Source organism: Idiotropiscis lumnitzeri, chromosome 14 (assembly GCF_059441095.1).
Source record: "Idiotropiscis lumnitzeri isolate Australia: NSW breed Sydney's pygmy pipehorse chromosome 14, RoL_Ilum_1.0, whole genome shotgun sequence".
NCBI lineage: Eukaryota > Metazoa > Chordata > Actinopteri > Syngnathiformes > Syngnathidae > Idiotropiscis > Idiotropiscis lumnitzeri.
In genome coordinates, this window is record NC_142404.1 from 12,119,792 (window position 1) to 12,140,930 (window position 21,139).

The 21,139-nt window shown below is 40.9% G+C and overlaps 2 protein-coding genes across 2 annotated transcripts; one reads left to right on the forward strand and one right to left on the reverse strand.

Moving 5' to 3' along the window:
• The first annotated feature begins 285 nt into the window (after window positions 1-285).
• LOC148323510 (DNA repair protein Ku80-like) lies at window positions 286-7,755 on the forward strand. The gene is made up of 21 exons (XM_088314585.1): window positions 286-363; window positions 602-715; window positions 1,179-1,362; window positions 1,462-1,510; window positions 1,586-1,708; window positions 2,079-2,261; window positions 2,451-2,565; window positions 2,783-2,921; window positions 3,539-3,651; window positions 3,752-3,814; window positions 3,891-4,028; window positions 4,568-4,655; window positions 4,829-4,959; window positions 5,210-5,406; window positions 5,652-5,754; window positions 5,856-5,925; window positions 6,501-6,610; window positions 6,750-6,846; window positions 6,986-7,053; window positions 7,128-7,202; window positions 7,398-7,755. Exons 1-21 carry the CDS (start codon window positions 349-351, stop codon window positions 7,410-7,412), a joined length of 2,190 nt encoding a protein of 729 aa, XP_088170711.1. The 5' UTR covers window positions 286-348; the 3' UTR covers window positions 7,413-7,755.
• LOC148323511 (collagen alpha-2(VI) chain-like) lies at window positions 7,603-16,734 on the reverse strand. Its single transcript, XM_088314588.1, has 28 exons — window positions 16,455-16,734; window positions 14,960-15,124; window positions 14,258-14,868; window positions 14,158-14,178; window positions 13,969-14,040; window positions 13,615-13,668; window positions 13,486-13,530; window positions 13,370-13,396; window positions 13,263-13,289; window positions 13,134-13,178; window positions 12,997-13,050; window positions 12,836-12,898; window positions 12,218-12,280; window positions 12,086-12,139; window positions 11,967-12,002; window positions 11,829-11,891; window positions 11,129-11,191; window positions 10,968-11,030; window positions 10,814-10,876; window positions 10,607-10,657; window positions 10,266-10,364; window positions 9,807-9,869; window positions 9,696-9,731; window positions 9,577-9,622; window positions 9,338-9,490; window positions 8,720-9,175; window positions 8,610-8,648; window positions 7,603-8,380 (listed from the first exon to the last, which is right to left on the reverse strand). Exons 2-28 carry the CDS (start codon window positions 15,102-15,104, stop codon window positions 7,782-7,784), a joined length of 3,111 nt encoding a protein of 1,036 aa, XP_088170714.1. The 5' UTR covers window positions 15,105-15,124; window positions 16,455-16,734; the 3' UTR covers window positions 7,603-7,781.
• Window positions 16,735-21,139: the final 4,405 nt, after the last annotated feature.

Sequence of the window (21,139 nt, forward strand, 5' to 3'; positions counted from 1 at the left end):
GGGAAATTCGAGATTCGAACCCAGGCCTCCTGGGGAGACTGGGTCCTGAACGCGGCGCCTTAGCCCACTCGGCCATCCTGGCAGCAACAGATTAGAATATAACTTCCTGTCATTATAGTGCTTCCGTCATTGTGATAAACACGTAAATATATTTTCAAAACATTAAATAAAATCAAACAAATGCAATGTTTATTTGTATTCAATTAGAAAAAAAAATAACAAAACGAACTGCCGTGGTAACGTGGTATTGGAGCCAATTCTTTCTCATCAGGAAGTGAACGCCATTTTCACCCGGACCTTTTATCAGGTAACACGAACGGTCTGAAGGAGGGAAACAAAAACACTAAAATGTCAAAGTCGAAAGTAAGTACATTTTTATTGAATGATTTATTGTAATTTTCAAACACGTTTCTTCTTCCTGCTTTTTCAATAAACTTTTTGCATTCGCAATGCATCGTCTCGTTCAAGAAGTGAATGGGCATGTTAGGACATGTCTGAAGGGGCAAGCTGACAAGCCTTCGTAATAATGCAATGACTTGAAATAAAATGGCCAACTTAATTAAAAAAACGTTTTTTATTTATTTATTTTTGTCTACTGCAGTCGTTTCACGTGCTGTGCATGGATGTTGGGCTTTCCATGTCCAACTCGGCACCGGGTGAAGACGCTCCATTTGAACTAGCCAAACAAGTTATTCAGAAGTTTGTCCAACGTCAGGTAAGATACCATTCATTTAACTGCCAAATGTTTTATTTACTCAGTACATAATATTAAGGACACACTGAAAAGCAAAATGACAATAACACTTCATGAATACAACTTTATTATCATACGATTTTAATAATAATAATATAAATATTTTTACATTGAAGATATACAAACAACTTGTATTCTTATAAATATACAATTTTGATTTAAAATTATTACAAGAATCTTCCAAATAGACCTGTTTTAACTGAAATATTATTTTTTTTACAGAAATATAACATTTTATTCTCTTATTATGCCAATCTTGAAATTATGTACCTTTTTTGTTGAAAATAAATGGCTTGTTTCTTCTAAAATTGAGACTCAATTCTGATTCTCAATTCAATTTTTTTTCTTTTCAGAGTGGTCACGTCAAGTAATAATTAATTAGAAATTTAGACTACACAGCTTATTTGATTATTTGTTTTCACAGGTGTTTGCAGAGGTCAAGGATGAATTGGCTTTGGTTCTGTTTGGCACAGACTTAACCAAAAATCCACTGGCTCAAGATGACCAGTACCAAAACATCACTGTTCATCGCAACCTGATGGTACCTGACTTTGAGCTCTTGGAGGAGATTGAGAATCAGGTCCACCCAGAGAATCAACAGGCAGACTGTATCCTTTGCTAGCATTTAACACTCGTGAAAAAAATATATATATACATATATATATAATGACATTAAATGAGATGTCTCCTTTAACTCTTGTAAAAAGGGTTAGATGCGCTTGTAGTCTGCATGGATCTTCTTCAAACAGGAATAAAGTAAGATTATTTGTTAACTATTTTGTTATAAAAGTGATTGAAATGCATACATATTATATATTTTTTCTTTTTAAGGGGAAAACGTTATGATCGACTCAACATTTACTTCCTGAGTGACCTCAGTGTTGAAGCAGACTCGGAGCAGTTGGACATCATTGTTGAAAACCTGAAACAAGCTGACATTACGCTGCAGTTCTTGTAAGTTCCAACATTGTGTTTTCCCAGTTAGGGGCATCCGCTCCAATAGATTCCACTTGAATAATTTAACACCTCGCCTCAAATAGATGCCCCCCGTTTTCTCCTCATCAAAACAATAACAGGTGGTGCCACTAGACTGCTGGAGCTGTAATAACTTTAACTATGAATGTAACTGCCGTGTGTTACATGAAATGCCATTACCACAACACATCAAAGCAGATATGGCATCTGTAAAGCTAAAGTGGCAGTGCAAAATATATACATCTATATTAAAAGGGATATTATTTACATGTCATTTAAATTCCTTGAATCTATCTTTCAATTTCATTTCAATTTTATGGAAATGGTTGATTTTTTTTGCATTGTGTAGTTTACCGTTCTCTGCTGAAGATGACTCGATGAATGAAGCAGGCGATGCGGGAAGAGGAGGTCCCGGCGCAAGAGGCTCAGGCAAAGGCTTGTCCCGGGAGCAGAAGAGTGGACTGGAGATGGTTAAACACATCATGCTCAGCCTTGATGAGCAGGACGGTCTCGATCAGATTTACACACTCAGGTGAGAAGGCCTTTTGAACTCAACAAAGCTCTGCTTTGACGTGATAGCACGGCTTCACACCTGTAAGCGATGTGGGTGTTATGCATTACAAGGGTTTAAAAAAATATTGTGTGGCCGATCACTCTAAAGTGGAATCTCATTAGTTGCGTATGTCTTTATATGTTTTCTTCCCTTGCACATGACTCGCAGGAATGCTATTGAGGGGCTGTGTATGTTTAAGCACATTGAGAGAAGACCCATGGCATGGCCCTGTCAGCTGACCATCGGCAGTGCTCTCTCCATTCGCATCGTTGGCTACAAAGCTGTACGTGAATTGGCATGCACTCTACACACTCACCAACCAGCACATACAGTCGCATAATCTGATGCGCTACAATTGAAAGAGAATGCCCACATCAAAACAACACTAGGTCAGGTGTCACTCACATTTTTTTTTTTTAACTCCGACTGAGATTTCCTAGGTACTGATTAAAAGGATGGACTATTAAATGGAAAACTCGACCCCTTTATGTGTCCCCTAGGTGACCGAGGAGAAGCTGAAGAAAACGTGGCTCACGGTGGACGCACAGAGCAACGAGAGGGACCACGTAAAGAGGGAGACGGTCTACTGTCTGGATGACGACAATGAGACGGAGGTGCAGAAGGATGACATAATCCAAGGTAAATACTTTCCGTTGTGGTAGCGCTATTTCTTTTCAGAGAATGTCACGCTGTCAATTTATCCACAATGCTTCCCGTAATGTGACTATTTACGGCTATCACTCCTGAACATGTGTGTTTCCCAAGTAGGGGTAAATTGCAGGGGGTACTTGAAAACATTTAATATTTTATTTTCAAGGTGATAAGTAGATATATCGTCATTTCATAAGACCGTCAATAAGTGGTGTATTTACGCTACTGCTTGTTTTAAGTTTGAATGAATGCTTAAAGAGGGCTTATTCAATTGAGCTTCAGTTTTATTTGTGGTAAATGTTATATCCAACAAAGGCATATTTATCATTTATTCTGATTGAATTCTCCAAGGCAATATTTTTTTTTATTTTTAATTTGTGTAAAAAGAGAAGATAATGCCTAAGAATTTAGTTTTTTAAATTAAGAAGACAAATTTTCCTAGAATAATCTTTAGTATTATATAGCACTTTTGGAGAATCATCAACATGTATGAGTTCCTTAGCTAATAATACAGATTATACTCAATCAAACATTGGTGGTCTGATATTGTATCTCTGTAACAAACCCTCTCTAAATAGATGGTGTATTTTTTTTTGTGTTACCAGGTTTTTGCTATGGGAGTGACATTGTTCCCTTCTCCAAAGTGGATCAAGAGCAAATGAAATACAAACATGATGGGAAGTGCTTTGCTGTTTTGGGTTTTACCAATCAAAACCTGGTAATATGCCATTTTCTGTTATTTATTTTGATTAAATTTTGTTATTGTTTGTGATTTCTATACAAGTTTTATGTTCATTTTGTTACCGGCTTGTCTACAGGTTCCTCGTCACTCTTTCATGGGAACTCAGACCATAAAGATGTTTGCTGCAGGCGACGATCAGGTAAGATCCACTTGCAGATTTTCAAAAATGAGTCCTGGCTTTGGTTCAATACCCAATGGCTTTTTCCCGCGCTCAGCATGCTGGGGTGGCGTTGTCCGCTCTCGTCCGGGCACTGGATGAGCTAAAAATGGTGGCCATTGTTCGGTACGCCTACGACCGGCGGTGCAATACTCAAATCGGAGCCGCTTTCCCTTGCATCAAGCTGAACTACGAGGTGATGTCCCAACGTCCTAATCTCAATCATTGTTGTGTATTATCCATCCATTCATTTTCAAGAACGCTTGTCCCAATTGCATTACTCTGCATAGTGATATTGTAAAGAAACATTACTTTCACATGCAAGTAACTAGTAATATGTTTCACAGCATATTTTGGAAGTCACTTGCTCAACACTGTCAGCCACAATGTCGTTCCTTTTTAGATGCTCGTTTATCACAGCCATGATTCCATGAAAGGCACGTTTATGTCGCAAAAACTAGTTTTGGTGAAATGCGCTCTAACTTTCAGACTCTGTTGCTAACACCAGTCATGCCGCTGTATTACCCGAAGTGCTTCTGTTTATATCATGGATGAAAAAATATCTGCCAATGCCGACTATTTAATTCATTGTCGACGATTTTGAACATGGACCTAGTCATGACTAGTCGTCTGTGGCATTGTGAATTAATTGATAAATGACCTTGTTTTACGTCTTTACAATTGTCAAAAATTCATTGCCATACTAAGGTAACACATGCGTGTTTCTCTCCGCAGTGTCTCATATACATCCAGCTGCCCTTTATGGAAGACCTCCGACACTTTACTTATGCTTCCCTGAACAGCAAGAAATTCAGCCCCTCAGGTATTGTTCTTGTTTTTATACCATCATTTTAACCATAGATAATACAGTATTGGAATATGTTTACAAAGATAAACATGTTCTATTAAATTTAATATTACACTCTCTTTCCTAGTAGAAATTCTAAGACCTCACTCACCTGGCCGATCAAATGTGAAATTACTGTCTATACACAGACACACAACTGCAGGCTGTTGACTCGCTCATCGACTCCATGATCTTGGTGGAAAAAGATGAAGATGGGGACCTAAAGGACTTGGTCAAAGTCCACCACATTCCTAACCCGGAGTTCCAGAGGCTTTTCCAGGTAATGTCTTCTGTTCGCACCAGCAGAGTCAGAGTAGGAAGCATCATTTCTTGCCTTGTCGGTTTTTACCTTATGTGCAGTTTGTCAAGCTACCACAATCACAGAACATAGAATCTATTGTCTCGGTGCGTTTGCTTTAGTTGATTCATTGATTCATCTCAAGGTGTGGTAGCTAAAAGTCTCATTCAGACTAACACAATCATTCCCTGTAATCCAATTTCAATGTGTCGTCTAATCCAATCTCTCTCAGTGCCTGCATCATCGAGCCGTCAGCCCCGGCACAGCCCTCCCCCCAATGGAACCGTGGCTGGCGGCTGTACTGGACCGCCCGGATGTCATCAAGGAGCGTTGTCGAGCGCCAATAGAGGAGGTCAAGAAGATGTTTCCTCTCAAAGTGGTGGAGAAGAAGAAGCAACTGAAAACTAGTGCTCAGATCTTCGGAAATGAGTAAGTGTGGTTGCATCAAAGGTCACAAGGCGCACTTGGAAGTCAAACTAGAAATTTTTTTTCACATTTTTGGGGGGGGGGGATACGTTTTTTTTTTTAACATTCTAATTTTGGGGATTTTGTTCAACTTTAGTGGTTCCTCTGTAGCATTACCGTTGTGTGCCCCTGTGTTGAAGATTCATGTGTGGTTAAAGTTATTCAATGTACTTTTCACTGTCTTCTACTTGACCCCCTTCTACTGTCAGCCCTACACAGCCGGATGCCAAGAAGGCTAAGGGAGATGCAGCAGGGGAGGATGAGGGGGAGGAGTATAATCTGGTTGACATTTCTGAAGGCTCCGTTACTTCGGTAAGAAGCTGGGTGGGAGAGACAAGCGCTGGGGGGGGCCCGGGTGGGAGTGGACTGAGCTGCAGTTCACCATTTTCAACGTCATTCCTCCTTTCATCCAGGTCGGAAGCGTTAATCCCGCTCGTGACTTCCGCATCCTGATCAAGCAAAACACACTTCCATTCCAAGGGGGTAAGGTCCAGTTTATAATTTTATTCACATTGTGAAAAAGATTGGGGTAATTAATGTTCTACGTGAAGTCGTTAAACATTCAGTTCACAATTTTTAGAATCAAGTCGTTTCTCATTCAACACTTTGAACTAAATTCACTGTTCCAAAATGAGCTAATTCATATTTGTTTTTTTTTTTTTTTGTTTTTTTTTTTTAAATATGTTGCTGTAAATTATGACCCTCAACTACTGGCATTTGCCTCATTGTTGCCACCCATTCAGTCTCCGCTAGTAGACGGCTGCAACTTTCATCCTACAATCGCATGAATGTTCTTTTTTTAATGTAAATTTTAAACAAGAACAGGACTGTTATCCTTAATGTTCAAGCACAAATACAATCTAAGGTAGCAGCTGAAGTAGGAAATTAGCTGTCACAAACTCCTGAACAAAAATAGATTTTCGCTCATTATATTTGTTCATGTATAACTCTCGAACACCATGATTAATGGTTATGGTCTCTGTTGTAAATTCTGTTTCTTTGTTTGTGTGTGATGACCAAACCCTCCCCACTACCATCGCTACCACTCACCCATCCAGCCTGTGAACAGCTGACTCACAGGATCGAGCAGTTGCTAGGCAACAAGAACACACAGTACTACATGAAAAGCATCACCTGTATCCAGGCCTTCAGAGAACTATCTGTAAAGGTAAATAAAAAGACTATTTCCCATTCCTCACAACTTGAACCAATGCCACTTCTTGCACAAATATGTGTTCGCTAGTCAATGTGCATTCTTGGCAAGTGTCTGAAGGATTTTGGAATGTTTCATATCTTTGGGTACACAGCTGGGGAAGGCCGATCTGTACAATAGCTACCTCCAGTCGCTGAAAGGAAGCATCACAAACAGGGGGTTGGAAGTCTTTTGGGACCTGCTTGTTCAAGGTATGCAAAGCCTCCTCATTCATTCCGTCCCGTCATGAGATTTCCACACTGTTTTCTCAGAAGTGCGATTCAATATAAATCTGTTGCAACGCAACTGTGCCTGGTTAATCATTTTAGCTTCTTTTTGTTGCTGTTACAGGCTCCATATCTCTTATTGGCCAGGACGAGGTAGAAGGAAGCTCTGTGTCCAAAAATGAAGCCGCTGAGGTGACTTAGGCTAATACTTTCACAGTGACACTGACTTTGTCCTCATTTCTGACAAAGATGTGCTCTTTTGTCAGTTTCTGCTGGCTGACAAGAAAAATGAAGAGCCAGTCGAGACAATGGAAGACGACACTGGCGATGTTGACGACTTGGTAAACGTTTTTTTTTTTTTTTTATTCTCCACTTACTGCGAGGCAGCATTAGGTCACTCCTGTGAGTCAAACTCATTTAAAAACAATTTCCTGCGTATTTTGCATCAAGTGTCCCTGATGATCCAAACCTATTGCAATCTCCAATATAAACTCTCCAATCACTCGTCTTGCTTCTCCCTCCCTCTTCCTGTGCAGCTGGACAACATGTAAGGGTGAAGGCGATGGGAGAGTCTGCGGGAAAAATGCGAAGTATTCGTCCTTGGATCCGTCTGACCATTGTTCCGCCTCCCACATGGAGTCTGATGGGTACTTGAGAGGAATACTGCATGGAATATTATCTTAACCTGACTCTAATCTTTTGTGGGGGTCTTAACAAATGCAACTGGGACTTGACAAAAGACAGGATATTGTACGTTTATTATCTTCAATATGATTTATTGTCTGTGTGTATATATAGCACTTGGGGTTGCTGCGGATATAGACTGTACAGTTCAACATAAGATGTGGTATGTTGTAATGCCAGATTAATTAACAGCAGTGGCACAAAAATTAAGTCGATGGCTCTAGTGTGGTTTCTCTTTAACATATCCACTGGATGAAATGGTCAAGCAAGCCTGACTGCCACTGGGACCAGTGTTTGGCCTTGAATATGGCATTCTCATCTCCCATGGCCAGCTTCGTTAAGACTTCATGATCCACATCGCTTCCCACAGCGATCACTGTGGGGACGACCTGTTCCCTACGCATGGCGTGCAACGCCGCGTCCAGATTTTTCCTATCTGTGACGCCGTCTGTGATGAAAACGAATGCGATCTCGGCAAGGCGTCTCGTCTGGCGAGTTGTTCCCTTGCCAAGCACTCTATCAATAGCGTGGGTGATGGCTGGCCCCACACTCGACGAAGAGTCCAGATAGCGCAGACGAGCCACGCCGTCAGAGACAATGACAGGATCGTGCGTGAGAGGGAAAGCCACGTAGTTCTCCCCAGCCTTGCCGTATTGCAAAAGAGCCACGCGAGCTCGCAGGCGATCTGTCCTGCTGCGGGCCAGTACCAGTCTGTCTACCACCATTTGTAAAAATTCACGGACGTGGCGGAAGTTGTCCACCCCGAGGCGCTCTGAGCCGTCGAGCAGGAATACCACATCCACTGGTCGCTGGGCACAGGGGGCCACATCAGGCTCTATGGAAAGTGAACAAATTGCTGAATAGTCTGGATTTGACTTGACATCGACTACAACTTGTACTTTTTCTTCAGTAAGTGGATCAAAGTACAATTGAAGTTTAGTTTCACATACAGTACATTATTTAATCATCCACTTGAATCCCCAACTCCAAACCGAACTCGAATGCTTTGCGCTGTAAACAGACAACCGTGTTCGGCGCAAATTCCGGGGAAATTTAAGACCTACCAGTCTTGCAGGGGAGATCTGGGCACACCACAACTGGATCTTGAAGGGAAAACATGGATGTAGTTAAAACACTCATTTGACAACATTTCAGGTCATCCTACTGAACTTACCAGGACACAACACAGTCTCCATTTTATCGATGAAGTCCTCTGAGACAAGGTCAACAAAATTCTTCATTCCGGTGACCCGATCCTTTTTGTCGCATGCTATGGAACCCAGGATCTCATCATCCTGGGCTTTTCTAAACATGTCTCCAACCCCGATGGCGTTAACCACTACGCTGCTGTCATGGCAGAGATACGTGAGAAGACCATCATCATCGCGCGGGTCAAAGCGGCCATCGGTGATCACCACCACGGAAACTTTAGCGAGGGCCCTCTTGCTGTCCCTGATCAGGTGGTCGTAGGCAAACTTGAGAGCCGAGGGGGTGAAGGTGCCCCCGGCGATCCACTGAAGGTTCTTCACCGCCGTTTTAAAAGCAGACATAGAATTAATATCGGGATCGTCGAGACGGATCACTTCAAAAGTCCCGTTGTGGCTGTATTGAACAACTCCAACTCTTATTCCTGAAATAGATGATTGTAAGAATGATTAAAGTGAGTAATCCAAAAGTAAGATTCTGCCTCCTTTGAACGAGCTGCAGGATAATCATTACAATTTAAACGGATTCTCTCTTTTAATGACAAACCCCCGTGTCTTGGCGCGTTTTAATCTATCATTTACTTTACCGGTTGGGGATGCAGGGTTGTTGGCCATCGATCCCAGACGATTAATGGTGTTGATTACAAAGCTCTTTTCCAAGGTGAAATTAGTCAGACCAACGCTCTCCGAGCTGTCTATGACAAATACGATATCCAGAGCACTGCAACGCTTCTCACAGTCTATGACCAAAGGTAAGAACCGCTTTAGTAAGTTGAAATTTAAAATAATAATGAAATGCATATTATTTTACGTAAGGTTTGTTCACCACAACAACCACAAGTCTCCCTCGTGTATGTCATGACGTCACAATCCTGTAATGACAGTGAAGCAATATGAAGTGAGGGTGGTGACGACAGTTTTTCCCCTTAGGATGTAGGTACTCACGGTAAGTGCAGGATCGCCCATTGGTCCAGGGTAACCCTGCACACAAGCAGTACAAGCACTTAATTAGCAATGTACTTGAATATGCCACTTATTGTGTGTGCTGTTGCTCACATCAGGCCCAGGGTCTCCTCTTATTCCCCTGGCTCCAGGTTCTCCTGCATGACCTGCCTCCCCCTGAGTGGGGGAAAAAAAAGCCCAAGTAATCATCTCATAATGGTAACACGTAATTTCTGCTTCAATTTTTAAAGTTCCTCTAAGAACAGAATGTGAACTAATACTGTACTTCACTAACTTCGAGGCTGCTTTCACACCTGCCCATTTTATTCTCTTCTAATCAAATTCATCAGGTGTGAAAGCCACCATAAACATACCGGCCATATGTAACCAGCAGATTGTTTGGAAAGTACTGATTATCATCACCCTTAGCAACGCTCTCTGACAAGATTAGAAATGTATCCATATTTTCATGGTCCAATGATTTAAAAAAAAAAATGCCATTGTGAATGTTGGATTCAGAAGGTGCCGATTAGGTGTGTAAGTGAAATCGAACCACGAATGGATTATTCTTACCGACTCCCCAGCCAGACCTTTGTCTCCCAGCTCTCCCTTGGCTCCACATTCCCCTCGACCACCCCTTGGTCCTTTTCTCCCTGGATCACCTCGGTCGCCCTGAGAAATACAGTTACTGGGCATACTTTAAAACAGATCAACCATTGCACAAATATCACAACAATGGTGACTTGTTAGACGCTAAAAGAAAACAAAGCTTCCAACGGAATCTTTTCCAGTCTGTTTAAGGACTGACGGCCACCGTGCATTAAACTACATTGAGAATACTGCAAACTTAGGTACATTGCTGGTAAAAGGAATGTGTTTGTCTGGTTATTGCCAGAAAAAAAAGAAAAGATTACAGTAGGCCCTCTTGGTCCAGGATAACTGAATCCTTGTCTTCCTTTATCACCCTAAAATGAAGAAGGAAAAAAAAACAATTAGCTGTAACAGCTGCAGTGTATTTTATGGTTTGTTATAAAACACCTTTGGGTGGATAGCCCATTCAAGTAATTCATAATTAATGAGAGCCAATGGATTTGGTTCCATAAAATATTAGTTTCACTCACCTTTGGTCCTTGGAGGCCTGCATCTCCTCTTGGTCCAGGATCTCCTGGATTTCCGAAGGTGCCCTGCAACGCATCCAAATGTGTTGATCTCCACTCACTATAATCATTTCTTCTTTTTTTTTTTTAGCCTGATTGAATATTTTCAACTACCCACATTAACTCCAGGACCTCCTGGTTCTCCTGCCTGGCCCCTCGGTCCTGGGAGTCCCGTATCGCCCTAGAACAGAAAGAACATGTTCATGAATTTCATTTTGAGCGACATCATATGTCATCAATTTGACAAAATCTATGTTGGTGCAAAAACCCGAACCTCACCTTTGCACCCTTAAGTCCGTCCTCTCCTGGTCGCCCCCTGCTTCCCTGTAGCCCTCGTTCTCCCTTTGAATGACGGCGGTCCATCCATCAGAAACATTTGGCGCATTTCGTTTAGGCCAGTTAAGACCAAACTTGATACACATGACATTGTAACTTTAGACTCTGACCCACTCTGTAGGCGTTGACTAAGACACTATATGAATAGGGAATCATTTTAGAGGGGTATGACCTTTGATCCTGACCTTTGACTTGCAGTCCATTGTTCTTGTCTCGGGGGGAAAAAAAAGAAACTAATGCCACAGCACAGCGGACTCTTATTCAGAGTTACTGGTCACTAACTGAATTGTCACTATCAAATATGAGAGACATATTTTCCTAGAATGACGCAAACTGAATAGAAATGACATGTAGCCTAATGCTTATATTCCATAAATTTGGAACAAACTTGCCCCAAAGGCCACACTAGACCATAAAAACAAATTAGGCACCCATCCATTTCTCTTTATTAGGGTGGCGGGTGAGCTGGATTATATGTCATCTGACTTTGGTCAAGAAGCGAAGGAAGGAAGCTGGAGTACCTGGAGAAAACCTACGCAAGTGCAGGGAGAACATGCAAACTTCACAAAGGAAGAAGAAACTCGCCCACAATGGTGTGGATACATTGTAATGTGATTACAAAATGTTTAAATGTTGATTTTACCTTTTCTCCTTTTTTCCCGACAGATCCCTGAGCTCCCTTTGCTCCTTCGTGACCTCTCCTTCCCTGTGGACATTCATTTGTTCACATAATGCAGCAAATTCCCCCAAAGGAAATTATTGTGAAACGAAAGAAATCTACCAATTCGCCTTTTGGTCCAGGTAAGCCACGCAGTCCCTGAAAAGGTTCATTGTATTATTTGACTCTCGTTAACTCTCTGGGTTAGTCAAGCTAATCAAATGAAAATCAATTTCATGTACCGCTGGTCCCTTTTCTCCCGGGGGTCCTGGATTTCCTGGATTTCCTCTTTCACCCTGCAGACGTTCAGTCCAGGTGTTATGACTGTGATCCAAATGTGATTAGTTAGCGCAACGTTTGAATTAGATTTGCACCTTTGCTCCTCGTTCACCCTCGGGGCCAGCAGCACCTGACTTGCCGGGAAGGCCAAGGTCTCCCTGAACGACACGAAAAACAACCATTGAGTATATGACCTCACCTTAAAAAAAAAAAAAAACTGTCACGAATGGACACTTTTAAACAGTTGAGATGAGTGGATGGAAGATGCTAATTGCTAGCTACGAATGGCTAGCTTGCTAACCATAAGATCACAGGAGAGAGCAGCCGAAAATTTAACAACACCTTTTAATAAGCTTCAGTTTATGTGTTTTTTTTCCCCCCACCCTGTAAAACTTATTTTATGAGCCTGGTATCATGCTTTGGAACTAAAATCTTAACAGTTTAGAGTTTTTTTTTTTTTAAATACACACAGAGCTGTTCCATTTTAGCAGGACCACACTCGGCCTGTGAAATGTTTAACAGCTCAAATTGAATGTGTCTGTCTCACTTTGTGCTGTCGTCTCATAACATTACATTCGCGGGCAGCCATGTGAGGAAAAAAAAAAAACATTCAGACTCTCGGTCCAGCTGAGAGATGTGAGGAAGCCTGCCATCCATCTTCAGCTGTTGAATAAATCCTTATTATCGTGTTCTTCCTAATCAAATTAAAATACCTTTTCTCCTTTTTTGCCCAGCAAGCCAACATCCCCAACTTCTCCTGGGGAGCCGTCATGTCCCTTATAGAAACGAGAAAAAAAAAAAAAAAAAAACAGTTCTCTGGTCAGGTGAAGTTCACCAAGATTCATCATGGGGAAAAAAATGAGAATTAACTCACTTTGTCACCGGATTCCCCTTTGCAGCCAGTAGCTCCAATACGGCCAATCTTCCCCTGAAGATAAAACATACATCAGCAGAGTCACAAACTCTCAAGGTTGGCTACACTTGCACAATTTGTATCAGTCCTAACGTCACCTTTTGTCCATCGGTTCCATTCTGGCCGGGCACTCCAATCAAACCCTGAACATTTGAAGATCAGTAAAGAAAGGAGATGATGCTGCTTCTTTCTTATCCACTTTATTCTACCAACACAAGTAAAACTACCTTTGCTCCACTTGCTCCTACTTCACCCTGTTGGAGAGGTTGTTGTCAATTTTAACCCTTTCCCTCAGACAGATCATCAGAGGACGGTTAATTAACATTTGTTTTACCTTCTCTCCCTTCCAACCGTCTTCTCCCTATGTCAAAGCACAAAGCGGGACTTGTGAATTGCCGAAATGATAACAATGTGAATACATGATTTGTTGATCAGTAACCCTCAGAAAACCTTAGGTCCAGGACGTCCAATTGGACCCTCGATGCCAGGATCGCCCTGTCGTAGTAAGAAAAAAAATTCTGAATCTTTTCAGTGAAGTGTCATCAAAGAGAGGATTAAATGTCAGCATAACCTTCATACCTGTCCTCCCTTTTCACCTTTTGGTCCGTGAGAACCACTGTCTCCTTTTGTACCCTGTTATAAATCAAAATGAACGATATTATAATTAATGTTTGATGGCCAAACCCTCATTAGTGCCTCTTTGTGTTGTTTTGTGTGTTTATGATTATGGATAAATATCGACAAAGTAGAATTATATGGTGCATATAAAAAAAAAATTCATCCAATACAAAACATTCCATCTCAACCTGAATGTTCCCGCCGTCCGTCCAAATCATTCCATAAAGCCAAAAATCCCCCAATACTTAAAACTGCCGCCGCTCATGCATTCCATTCAAGCTCATCGACATCATCCATTCCTCATCCTAAACTTACTTTTGGCCCTCGAGGCCCTCTTGGTCCAGGAACCCCTGGGGTCTTGAAGCACTGTTGTTGTTGTTGGTAGCACTACAATAGCAAAATAATAATATGCGCTTGCAAATCACGTTAATTCCAATGACCAAAAACAAAAGGAAAGATTTGTCACACATGCACAGGGTTGAGAGCCGGCCACACAGCGCTTACCTCTAAATAGGCTTGATATTTCTGCAAGCAAAAGTCTAAAGTGAGTTAAAGGTACCTGGAGTGAGATGGTAGCATCATGAGAATAAAGCTAGGAGATCACCATGGCTTGTATGATACGATCAATGGAGTCTCTCTTTATTTTCGGTCTGCCACCAACGATTTCCACGGCTAAGTAGTCATCGCGGTAAACTTCAGCAGGCGAGCTGGCGATCTCCCTCATTCCCGTTTCATCGATGGACCTGGATGCCGCCACTGAGAAAATACGAATCCCCTGCTCACGGGCGCTTTCCGCCGTCGCCTTTATCCCGCCGCAGGGGCTTCCCGTCACATGGCCGTCGGTGATAACCACGGAGAAGAGGACAGCCTTCATTTCCGAGTAGTGTTGAGTCATTTGGCGCGTCATGTTTTTGAGGGCGCAGTCGATGTAGGTGCCTTTGCCCAGGTATCGAATCCCGCCGAGGTTCCTGATGAAGCTCTCCCTGGTTGCAAAGCGGCTGAAGACCTCTTGCTTTTGCGAGAAGTGCAGACCGCCAATGGACCAGGTCATGTGGACCAGACCTCGGTACTCCTCATCCGCCAGCTTCTGGGCAAAAACCCGTATGAACTCCTTGATGTTTTCCACCAGTATTCCCGGCGGTGACTCTTGTAGGGCAATCGTCTCGGAGGTATCGATGGTGAAGAACAACCTGATTGGACAGTTGATTGTCCTGGCTGGAAGGAGCAATTATAAGGAAATTAACCACTTGGCATGAATTATAATGCACAGTCATTCCTCTAATCTATAAAAATGATGCCAACTCACTCTCACAACCTTCTGGTTTTGGCAGATTCTGATCTGGTCTGTCTCTGGGCATGGGTACCAGCCTTGGTCCACGAGGGGTCAGTTGCGGGATGGTGACATGGACCATGCAGAAGATGATGAACCCTGAAAAATGAATTTTTGCCATTTTCTTGGATCGCCCAGCCCCTGTGAGAAGTAAGACAGAAGAAGTTGTGGAGGACTTGAATTTAAGGACAGGAACCAGATGTCAAACAAGTGGGGCCTCACAAAGACAGCGCCATAGCAACCAAGTATGTTTATCATTGTTTTTAAACTGTGTCTGTGAACAACGTAGCTGTGTGGTAAAAGAGCAGGATTTTAAAGATTTGGCTAAAGTGGAGCGTATTACAGCGCTGTTAAATCATCGTTATGGGAAAGTGTAAAAACGAACAATGATAAGTTATTTTTCTAAGAGTATGATTTGCGCAATATTCTGTATGACTTTTTGGATTTTATCATTCGTATCACCCAAGATCATTTAAATAGATATTGCAAGCAGGGCAAAAAAAAAGAGTTCTGGATTTGTGCCCTTTCTTCCAACTCCGAGTTGTGCAATACATCTTAGTGTAACAAACAACTTAATAACGAAAACATAAAAGATGAATATGTGACTGGAAATGCTTAAAAAGCTCTGATTAGACAAGATAAGAGCGATGTCTGCTGGAAGCTGGAATCTTTAAACATTGACTTGGGAGCCAATTCCACTGTTATCTGCACACTTTGTCAAATATTCATCGGAACACGTCCTCCATTTTCCAACATTCCGTTATCGCTATAATTGTACAATCAGCGAGCAAGTCTTCCAAATATATTAAACGGTTCACTAAAACAGCTTCAACATTAAAATACTGTATTTACTCAGATTGTATTAATGGAACTCATGTCTATTTTGACTTCCACATTGCTTTTTAACTGACCACATTATTTGGTACACCTCATCCATCCAATACAAGAGATAAATGGCATATTCTGCGTTTCCAAAGATAATGATTGCCATTTTTGATTGACACTCTCAGAGCATTATTGATTTAAGTATTTCTTTGGGGGGGGCGCTTGTAATTTTCAGCAATGCGCTGTTTAAGTGGTTTCTAAAACTTATTTAGTCACATGGATTTCAAATATCAAATACCCTTCCGGTCATACAATGATTAACATTGTTTAATGTGTTTGTGTTAATCAAAAGATTATTTTCATGTTATTGCAAAGGCAGAATGTTTTCTACAGCACCTGGGCTAGATTTGAAGTTGTCAAGCGTTCCTAATAATGTGACCAGAAATTGCATACACTGTACATATTTATTTCCTTTATTTCATAAAACATTGTTTTCAGACATTTTACTTGAAACAGTTAGTTTGCTTTAGCTATAAAACTATATCTGTAGTTCTTCCCCCAAACAAACCAATATAAAGTTAGGAACAAACTATAAAATATATAACCCCAAAAATGGATCAATGGAATATAAAAAATAGTTACTCACCCAAATTGTGCAAAGTGCTCCTTCAAAAATTTCCTCAAAGTATAAAGATAAGCATCTTCGGCGGCCTCCGTTTGGGAGGGGATGCTTGTCGGTCCAGGGGAGCTGGCCAATTTATTCTATAGGAGAGTGCGCCCCCACAATGGCTGCTCTCGTGAACACGTCTGACAAATGGAGACACGGCGAGATGGTTCAGCCTCAGCCACAAAAAAAAATGTAATAGGCGTCTACAAAGTAAATAGTCTGGATGAAATCGTGTATTTATGTTGCTGTTTGGACACCAGAAGTGTTTCAAAGACAAACACAGCAGCTGGTCTCTTTCTTCTCCTTACATGGAGACACTCCCCTGTGTGTTTCTACGGCCTGGACATAGCACATTCGTCAGGGCTGATGACACGTATGCTGTCAAATTACTGAATTATATCACCTAAGTATTAATAGGATAATACAGTGGATACTGTTTGAACTCAAAATTGTTTAAATTTAGGGTATAAAAAAATAATTGCCTTCGAAAATAATGGATTTTGCTTACGTGTACAAACTCAATTGTTGTGCAAGTGTAAAGGACGTTACCCGAATAAAATTTAGAAAATGACGCAAAAACGCAAAATAGCTTAGAGCTAGCTTGTTAAGTAGATAGACGCTAAACTGAAGTGCTAATATCCTGCATGAATTTTTTGGGAACATTTTGTGGCATATTTTTTCCCTTTAATTTTTTTATCTTGATCTTAAAATAACATTAAAAAATTAAGCTTTGATTGTCATCTAAATGTATCTGTAGACGTGATAATCAACGAAACTCGCAATATTTTTGATGATCGTCGTAAGGTTGCCTCATAGAGTGGCAACGTTCCATCACTTATTGAACAAAAAAAACATGAACGATTGTCACCAAAATTTATGTGGATGTGTAAGATATGATAATCGTAGCCTGAAAATATTAGAATGAAACTCGCTATATTTTTTCACGTCGGTAGAATTGCCTCATTATTATACATATGCGTATTAACACTTCAGACGTGACAATTTTCCAAAATATTGCGATTTTTTGTTCTAATATTTCCAGACTATGATTAGCATATTTTGTCCACATACATTTCAGTGACAATTGTTTATATTTTACGCCCATAGAGCGATATAGACGTCACATTGTAGGCTCGCAGGCTGCCTGCTTTGTCAGCCATTGCTTCTTGGCACCTGAATTAGAATAAGATTTCATTCAAAGTGTTGAGAAAATTCTTAAATAGACCGAAATATTAAAATCTGCTCGCTTCTGACGCCTTGCAGTAAAACACTTCTTCTGCCAATCAAAACAATTGATCCATAATAGCCTTAATGGTTTTATAGCTGCTGCTGAAATGCGGCCTCTCACCGACAGCGCATTAACGTCATTCATTCTTGTTTCATACGGACAGGCACAATCTATAATAATGACCTCCACTATGGCCTCTATGTAGTACAATTTATAGACTCTTGCTAGTTTGCAACTGCCATGTATCACATGGAAATGCCCTTGAGAGACACAATAAACGTCCTGTGGTCATCAATTACAGCAGCAGCGGTGTTGAAAATAAAAAAATTAAAAAAAAAAAAAGGGAGGGGAGGGAGGGGGAGGTGTAAACAATGATTTAAAGTGCTGTCACACAAGTGCCTGCTCTCACACCTTTAAATCTCTCTTGCATTTCATCAACACCAATGTCAACATGTGAGCAGTGCCCCTTCAGCGACCCGCTCCTCAATGTCGGCGATATATTCACCAACAGTGGTGGTGCATCAAAAAAAGAGGATGGAGAAACATTTTTCCTGTAATGGGAGACTTGAAACTGAAATAGATTTTGGTGTTGAAAGTAAAATTGCATTGGAAATTTTTTATTTTTTTTTTTTCCCCCACATTGGTTTTTTTAATTTTTTTTTTTTTTTTAAATGTGCAAAAAGGTGCAGCAGTGCAGCTCAGCCACTGGATAGCGGACATCATTGCTAGCGACATGCTTTTGTCGGTGCGTCAAACTCATTTTGTGTTTTCATGGCTATTTTTAAACAATACATGACAGTACTTTGTTCTTAATTTCTGAAGAAGTGGGTCACAACTTTTCAACAGTAGGAAAGTGCGGGCCTAGGGTGACAATTTTACACTTATTGGCAAGACTCCACCCTATCTTCGCTTTGCGTTCACCATGCATACCACCACTCACACTTTCGTTTCCAGCAGTTTTTTGAACCTCATCGTTTTTAGTCCACACTTCCTTTTTGCCTAACTTTCGTGGCCCACTCGAGTGGAACACTCTGCAGCAACGAACAAAACCCTCCTAATTCATCCCAATAAAAAAAAAATGAAATTCGATATACAGTATGACTGCTGTGATTTTTATTCTTTTTCCAGAACTTTACGTTGCGCGACGCTTAAATCCAGACAATTTGTTGCATTTGCTGGTTTCAAACTCTGCTCGTCTCCATCCCCTCTCAGTTTATGATTGTTTGAACATAATGCACCAATTTATCTCAACAGTGACATGCTCAGCTTGTCTAAATGACAACTTTCCTTTGTAGAGGCAAGAGAAGTGCCACGGGGAGTTATGATAGTTATGTTAATATGTCGCTTTTATCTCGCGGTGTGTTTTAGAATTCAAATGACACCGACTAAAAGCAGTTCGTCCACTTTCAACAGTTCTCTGAGCCCATTTTGGACCGTTTTCCGTGCCTTCAAGCTCATAGTTTTTAATCACACTGCATGGACAAGGAAAAGAACAACTTGTGAAATTACTGTACACTTTGTGTGTGTGAGTGTCTATCACTCAAGCTTCGAGATCACTGATTGCGTGAGCGGAATTACTGGAAAAGCTTTCAAATGAAATACACTACCAGTGATTTGTATAAATACATATTTTTTTAATATGGCATTGTAAAATAAGAGAAATTGTGTGTGAGGACAAACAAAGGACCTGGGAATTCTAGTGCACTTGTAATAATGAATTAATAATGTCAAAAGGCTACTACTATTTTATTTTTTTCGCAAGTGGAGTGTATTAGCTTAAAGTTCCTTGTTTTCTATGGAAGTGACAGACTACTTTGATCTTTAAATGCATCTTGAAGCCAAAACAAGATTTTGCTGTAGCAACATAAATGCTAAAAGTAAACAAGGAGTGCATTTCTTCCTGCGTTGGTTATTTTCTTAACTTCTTTTTCATCGGGCCGTGTGCTCCTTTAATTTTAAAATGTGTGACGAGAAGCGAGGCGAGCAGATTGGCAATGAACTCTCGACAACCTCCACGGGGCTCGCTGTTTGGCGCTTCAATAATTCAGCAGGCAAATCGTGCTACGCTACCTGATTCTATCTGGATGCTGGACTGGCACCATCTTGTCAGATAGCAGTGATGGGGGAAATAATGTATTGGAAAAAAAGCATCAGTAGGAAAGCGCTGTAATCTGAGTGTTTTGGGAGGGAGGTGTGGGGGCATTGCCCTTTTTGTTTTTTTTTTGCAAAAACGACATACTTAGAGCAAAACATGATAGTGGCAGCATCATGCTTTAGGAACATTTGTCTTGTTTCTTTGACAAGGTGTAAGGAATTACAAACTGTTTTGATATTCTCGTGATTTCATTTTTCTGTATCACCAAAACTTGACATTCAAACAGGGGTGTGTAGACTTTTTATATGCCCTCTATACTTTATGTTCACTATTTGGCTTAATAGTCCAGGTTGTCATTATATGAAGCAGGAAGTAGTCTGTCACTTAGCGAGCAAACAACACGTTTTTTTCCCACTTTTGTGCTGCTTGGTGGAGGTCTGCCAACTATTGAGTAAATATGATCATTTTTATTTATTATTTATTGCACCATATTTTAACTACCGTAGAAGTAGTGAGGTTATGTTGGCTATCCCTTTAGTCATAAAATATATAACTTCTTTTTTCTTTTCTTTTTTTCTTCAGTTTTAGTACATTGACCGACAGCGGACACCCTCTTCAAACTGACATTCTGGGGACATGAAACAAGAGCAATGAAAGAGCATATTTGAATGCGTGAGCTTAAAAGGCTGCGAGATCACTGGCGGCGTTAGCCAAATGTGAGCCATGAATACTGTATGGAGGCAATAGACTGCAAGTGACACCCATGCTTCGCAGCAACTGTCCCTTCGCCTTATTTTTTTGCAATAAATGTTAAGACCAATTTCTGAGAGGAGGATGGCGGATAAGGAGTGCTGCAATCAACACCTCAAAGGTTATTAGTCACCTAATCATCGTGACAGGGAATGGAAGACATTTTCAGGAAGGGGCTGATTTTTTTTTTTTTTGACAGATTTTTTTTTTCTTTTGGAGGCCATATTCATATACTCTAAAATACATTCCGGACACACACGCTCTCAACGTTTTGTGGCACCTAGGTGACCCCAAATGCTGATTCATTGGTCAGAAAAATAATACCAATGAATATCTCTTTGATGCTGTGAATCCAAAGCAATAATAAGCAGGCATTATCATACTCTTGTATAAAATATTTCTAAATCAATCATGACATCAAAAGACATCATCATACATTAATGCCCCACTGCCCGTGTTACATTATTGTTATTTTGAGGAAACTGTATTAAAGTTGTGCCGCAATACTCCAATGACAAATGTACCGCTTTTTCTCCTTTTTTTCCCCACGCTGCAGGCACTGAGCTGATGCAATGCTGCTTCCAGTTCTTT

What these genes read in the sequence shown, in the direction of transcription:
- LOC148323510 (XM_088314585.1), top strand. An exon ending in GCATCGTTGGCTACAAAGCT is followed by an intron (nt 2,566 to 2,782) that starts GTACGTGAATTG and finishes TGTGTCCCCTAG; the next exon opens with GTGACCGAGGAGAAGCTGAA. An exon ending in CTGAAGGCTCCGTTACTTCG is followed by an intron (nt 5,755 to 5,855) that starts GTAAGAAGCTGG and finishes CCTTTCATCCAG; the next exon opens with GTCGGAAGCGTTAATCCCGC.
- LOC148323511 (XM_088314588.1), bottom strand. Translation starts at nt 15,104, where the DNA reads ATGGCAAAAATTCATTTTTCAGGGTTCATCATCTTCTGCATGGTCCAT. An exon ending in AGGGTGAACGAGGAGCAAAG is followed by an intron (nt 12,140 to 12,217) that starts GTGCAAATCTAA and finishes GAACGTCTGCAG; the next exon opens with GGTGAAAGAGGAAATCCAGG. An exon ending in TCGGGAAAAAAGGAGAAAAG is followed by an intron (nt 11,192 to 11,828) that starts GTAAAATCAACA and finishes CGTCATTCAAAG; the next exon opens with GGAGAACGAGGGCTACAGGG.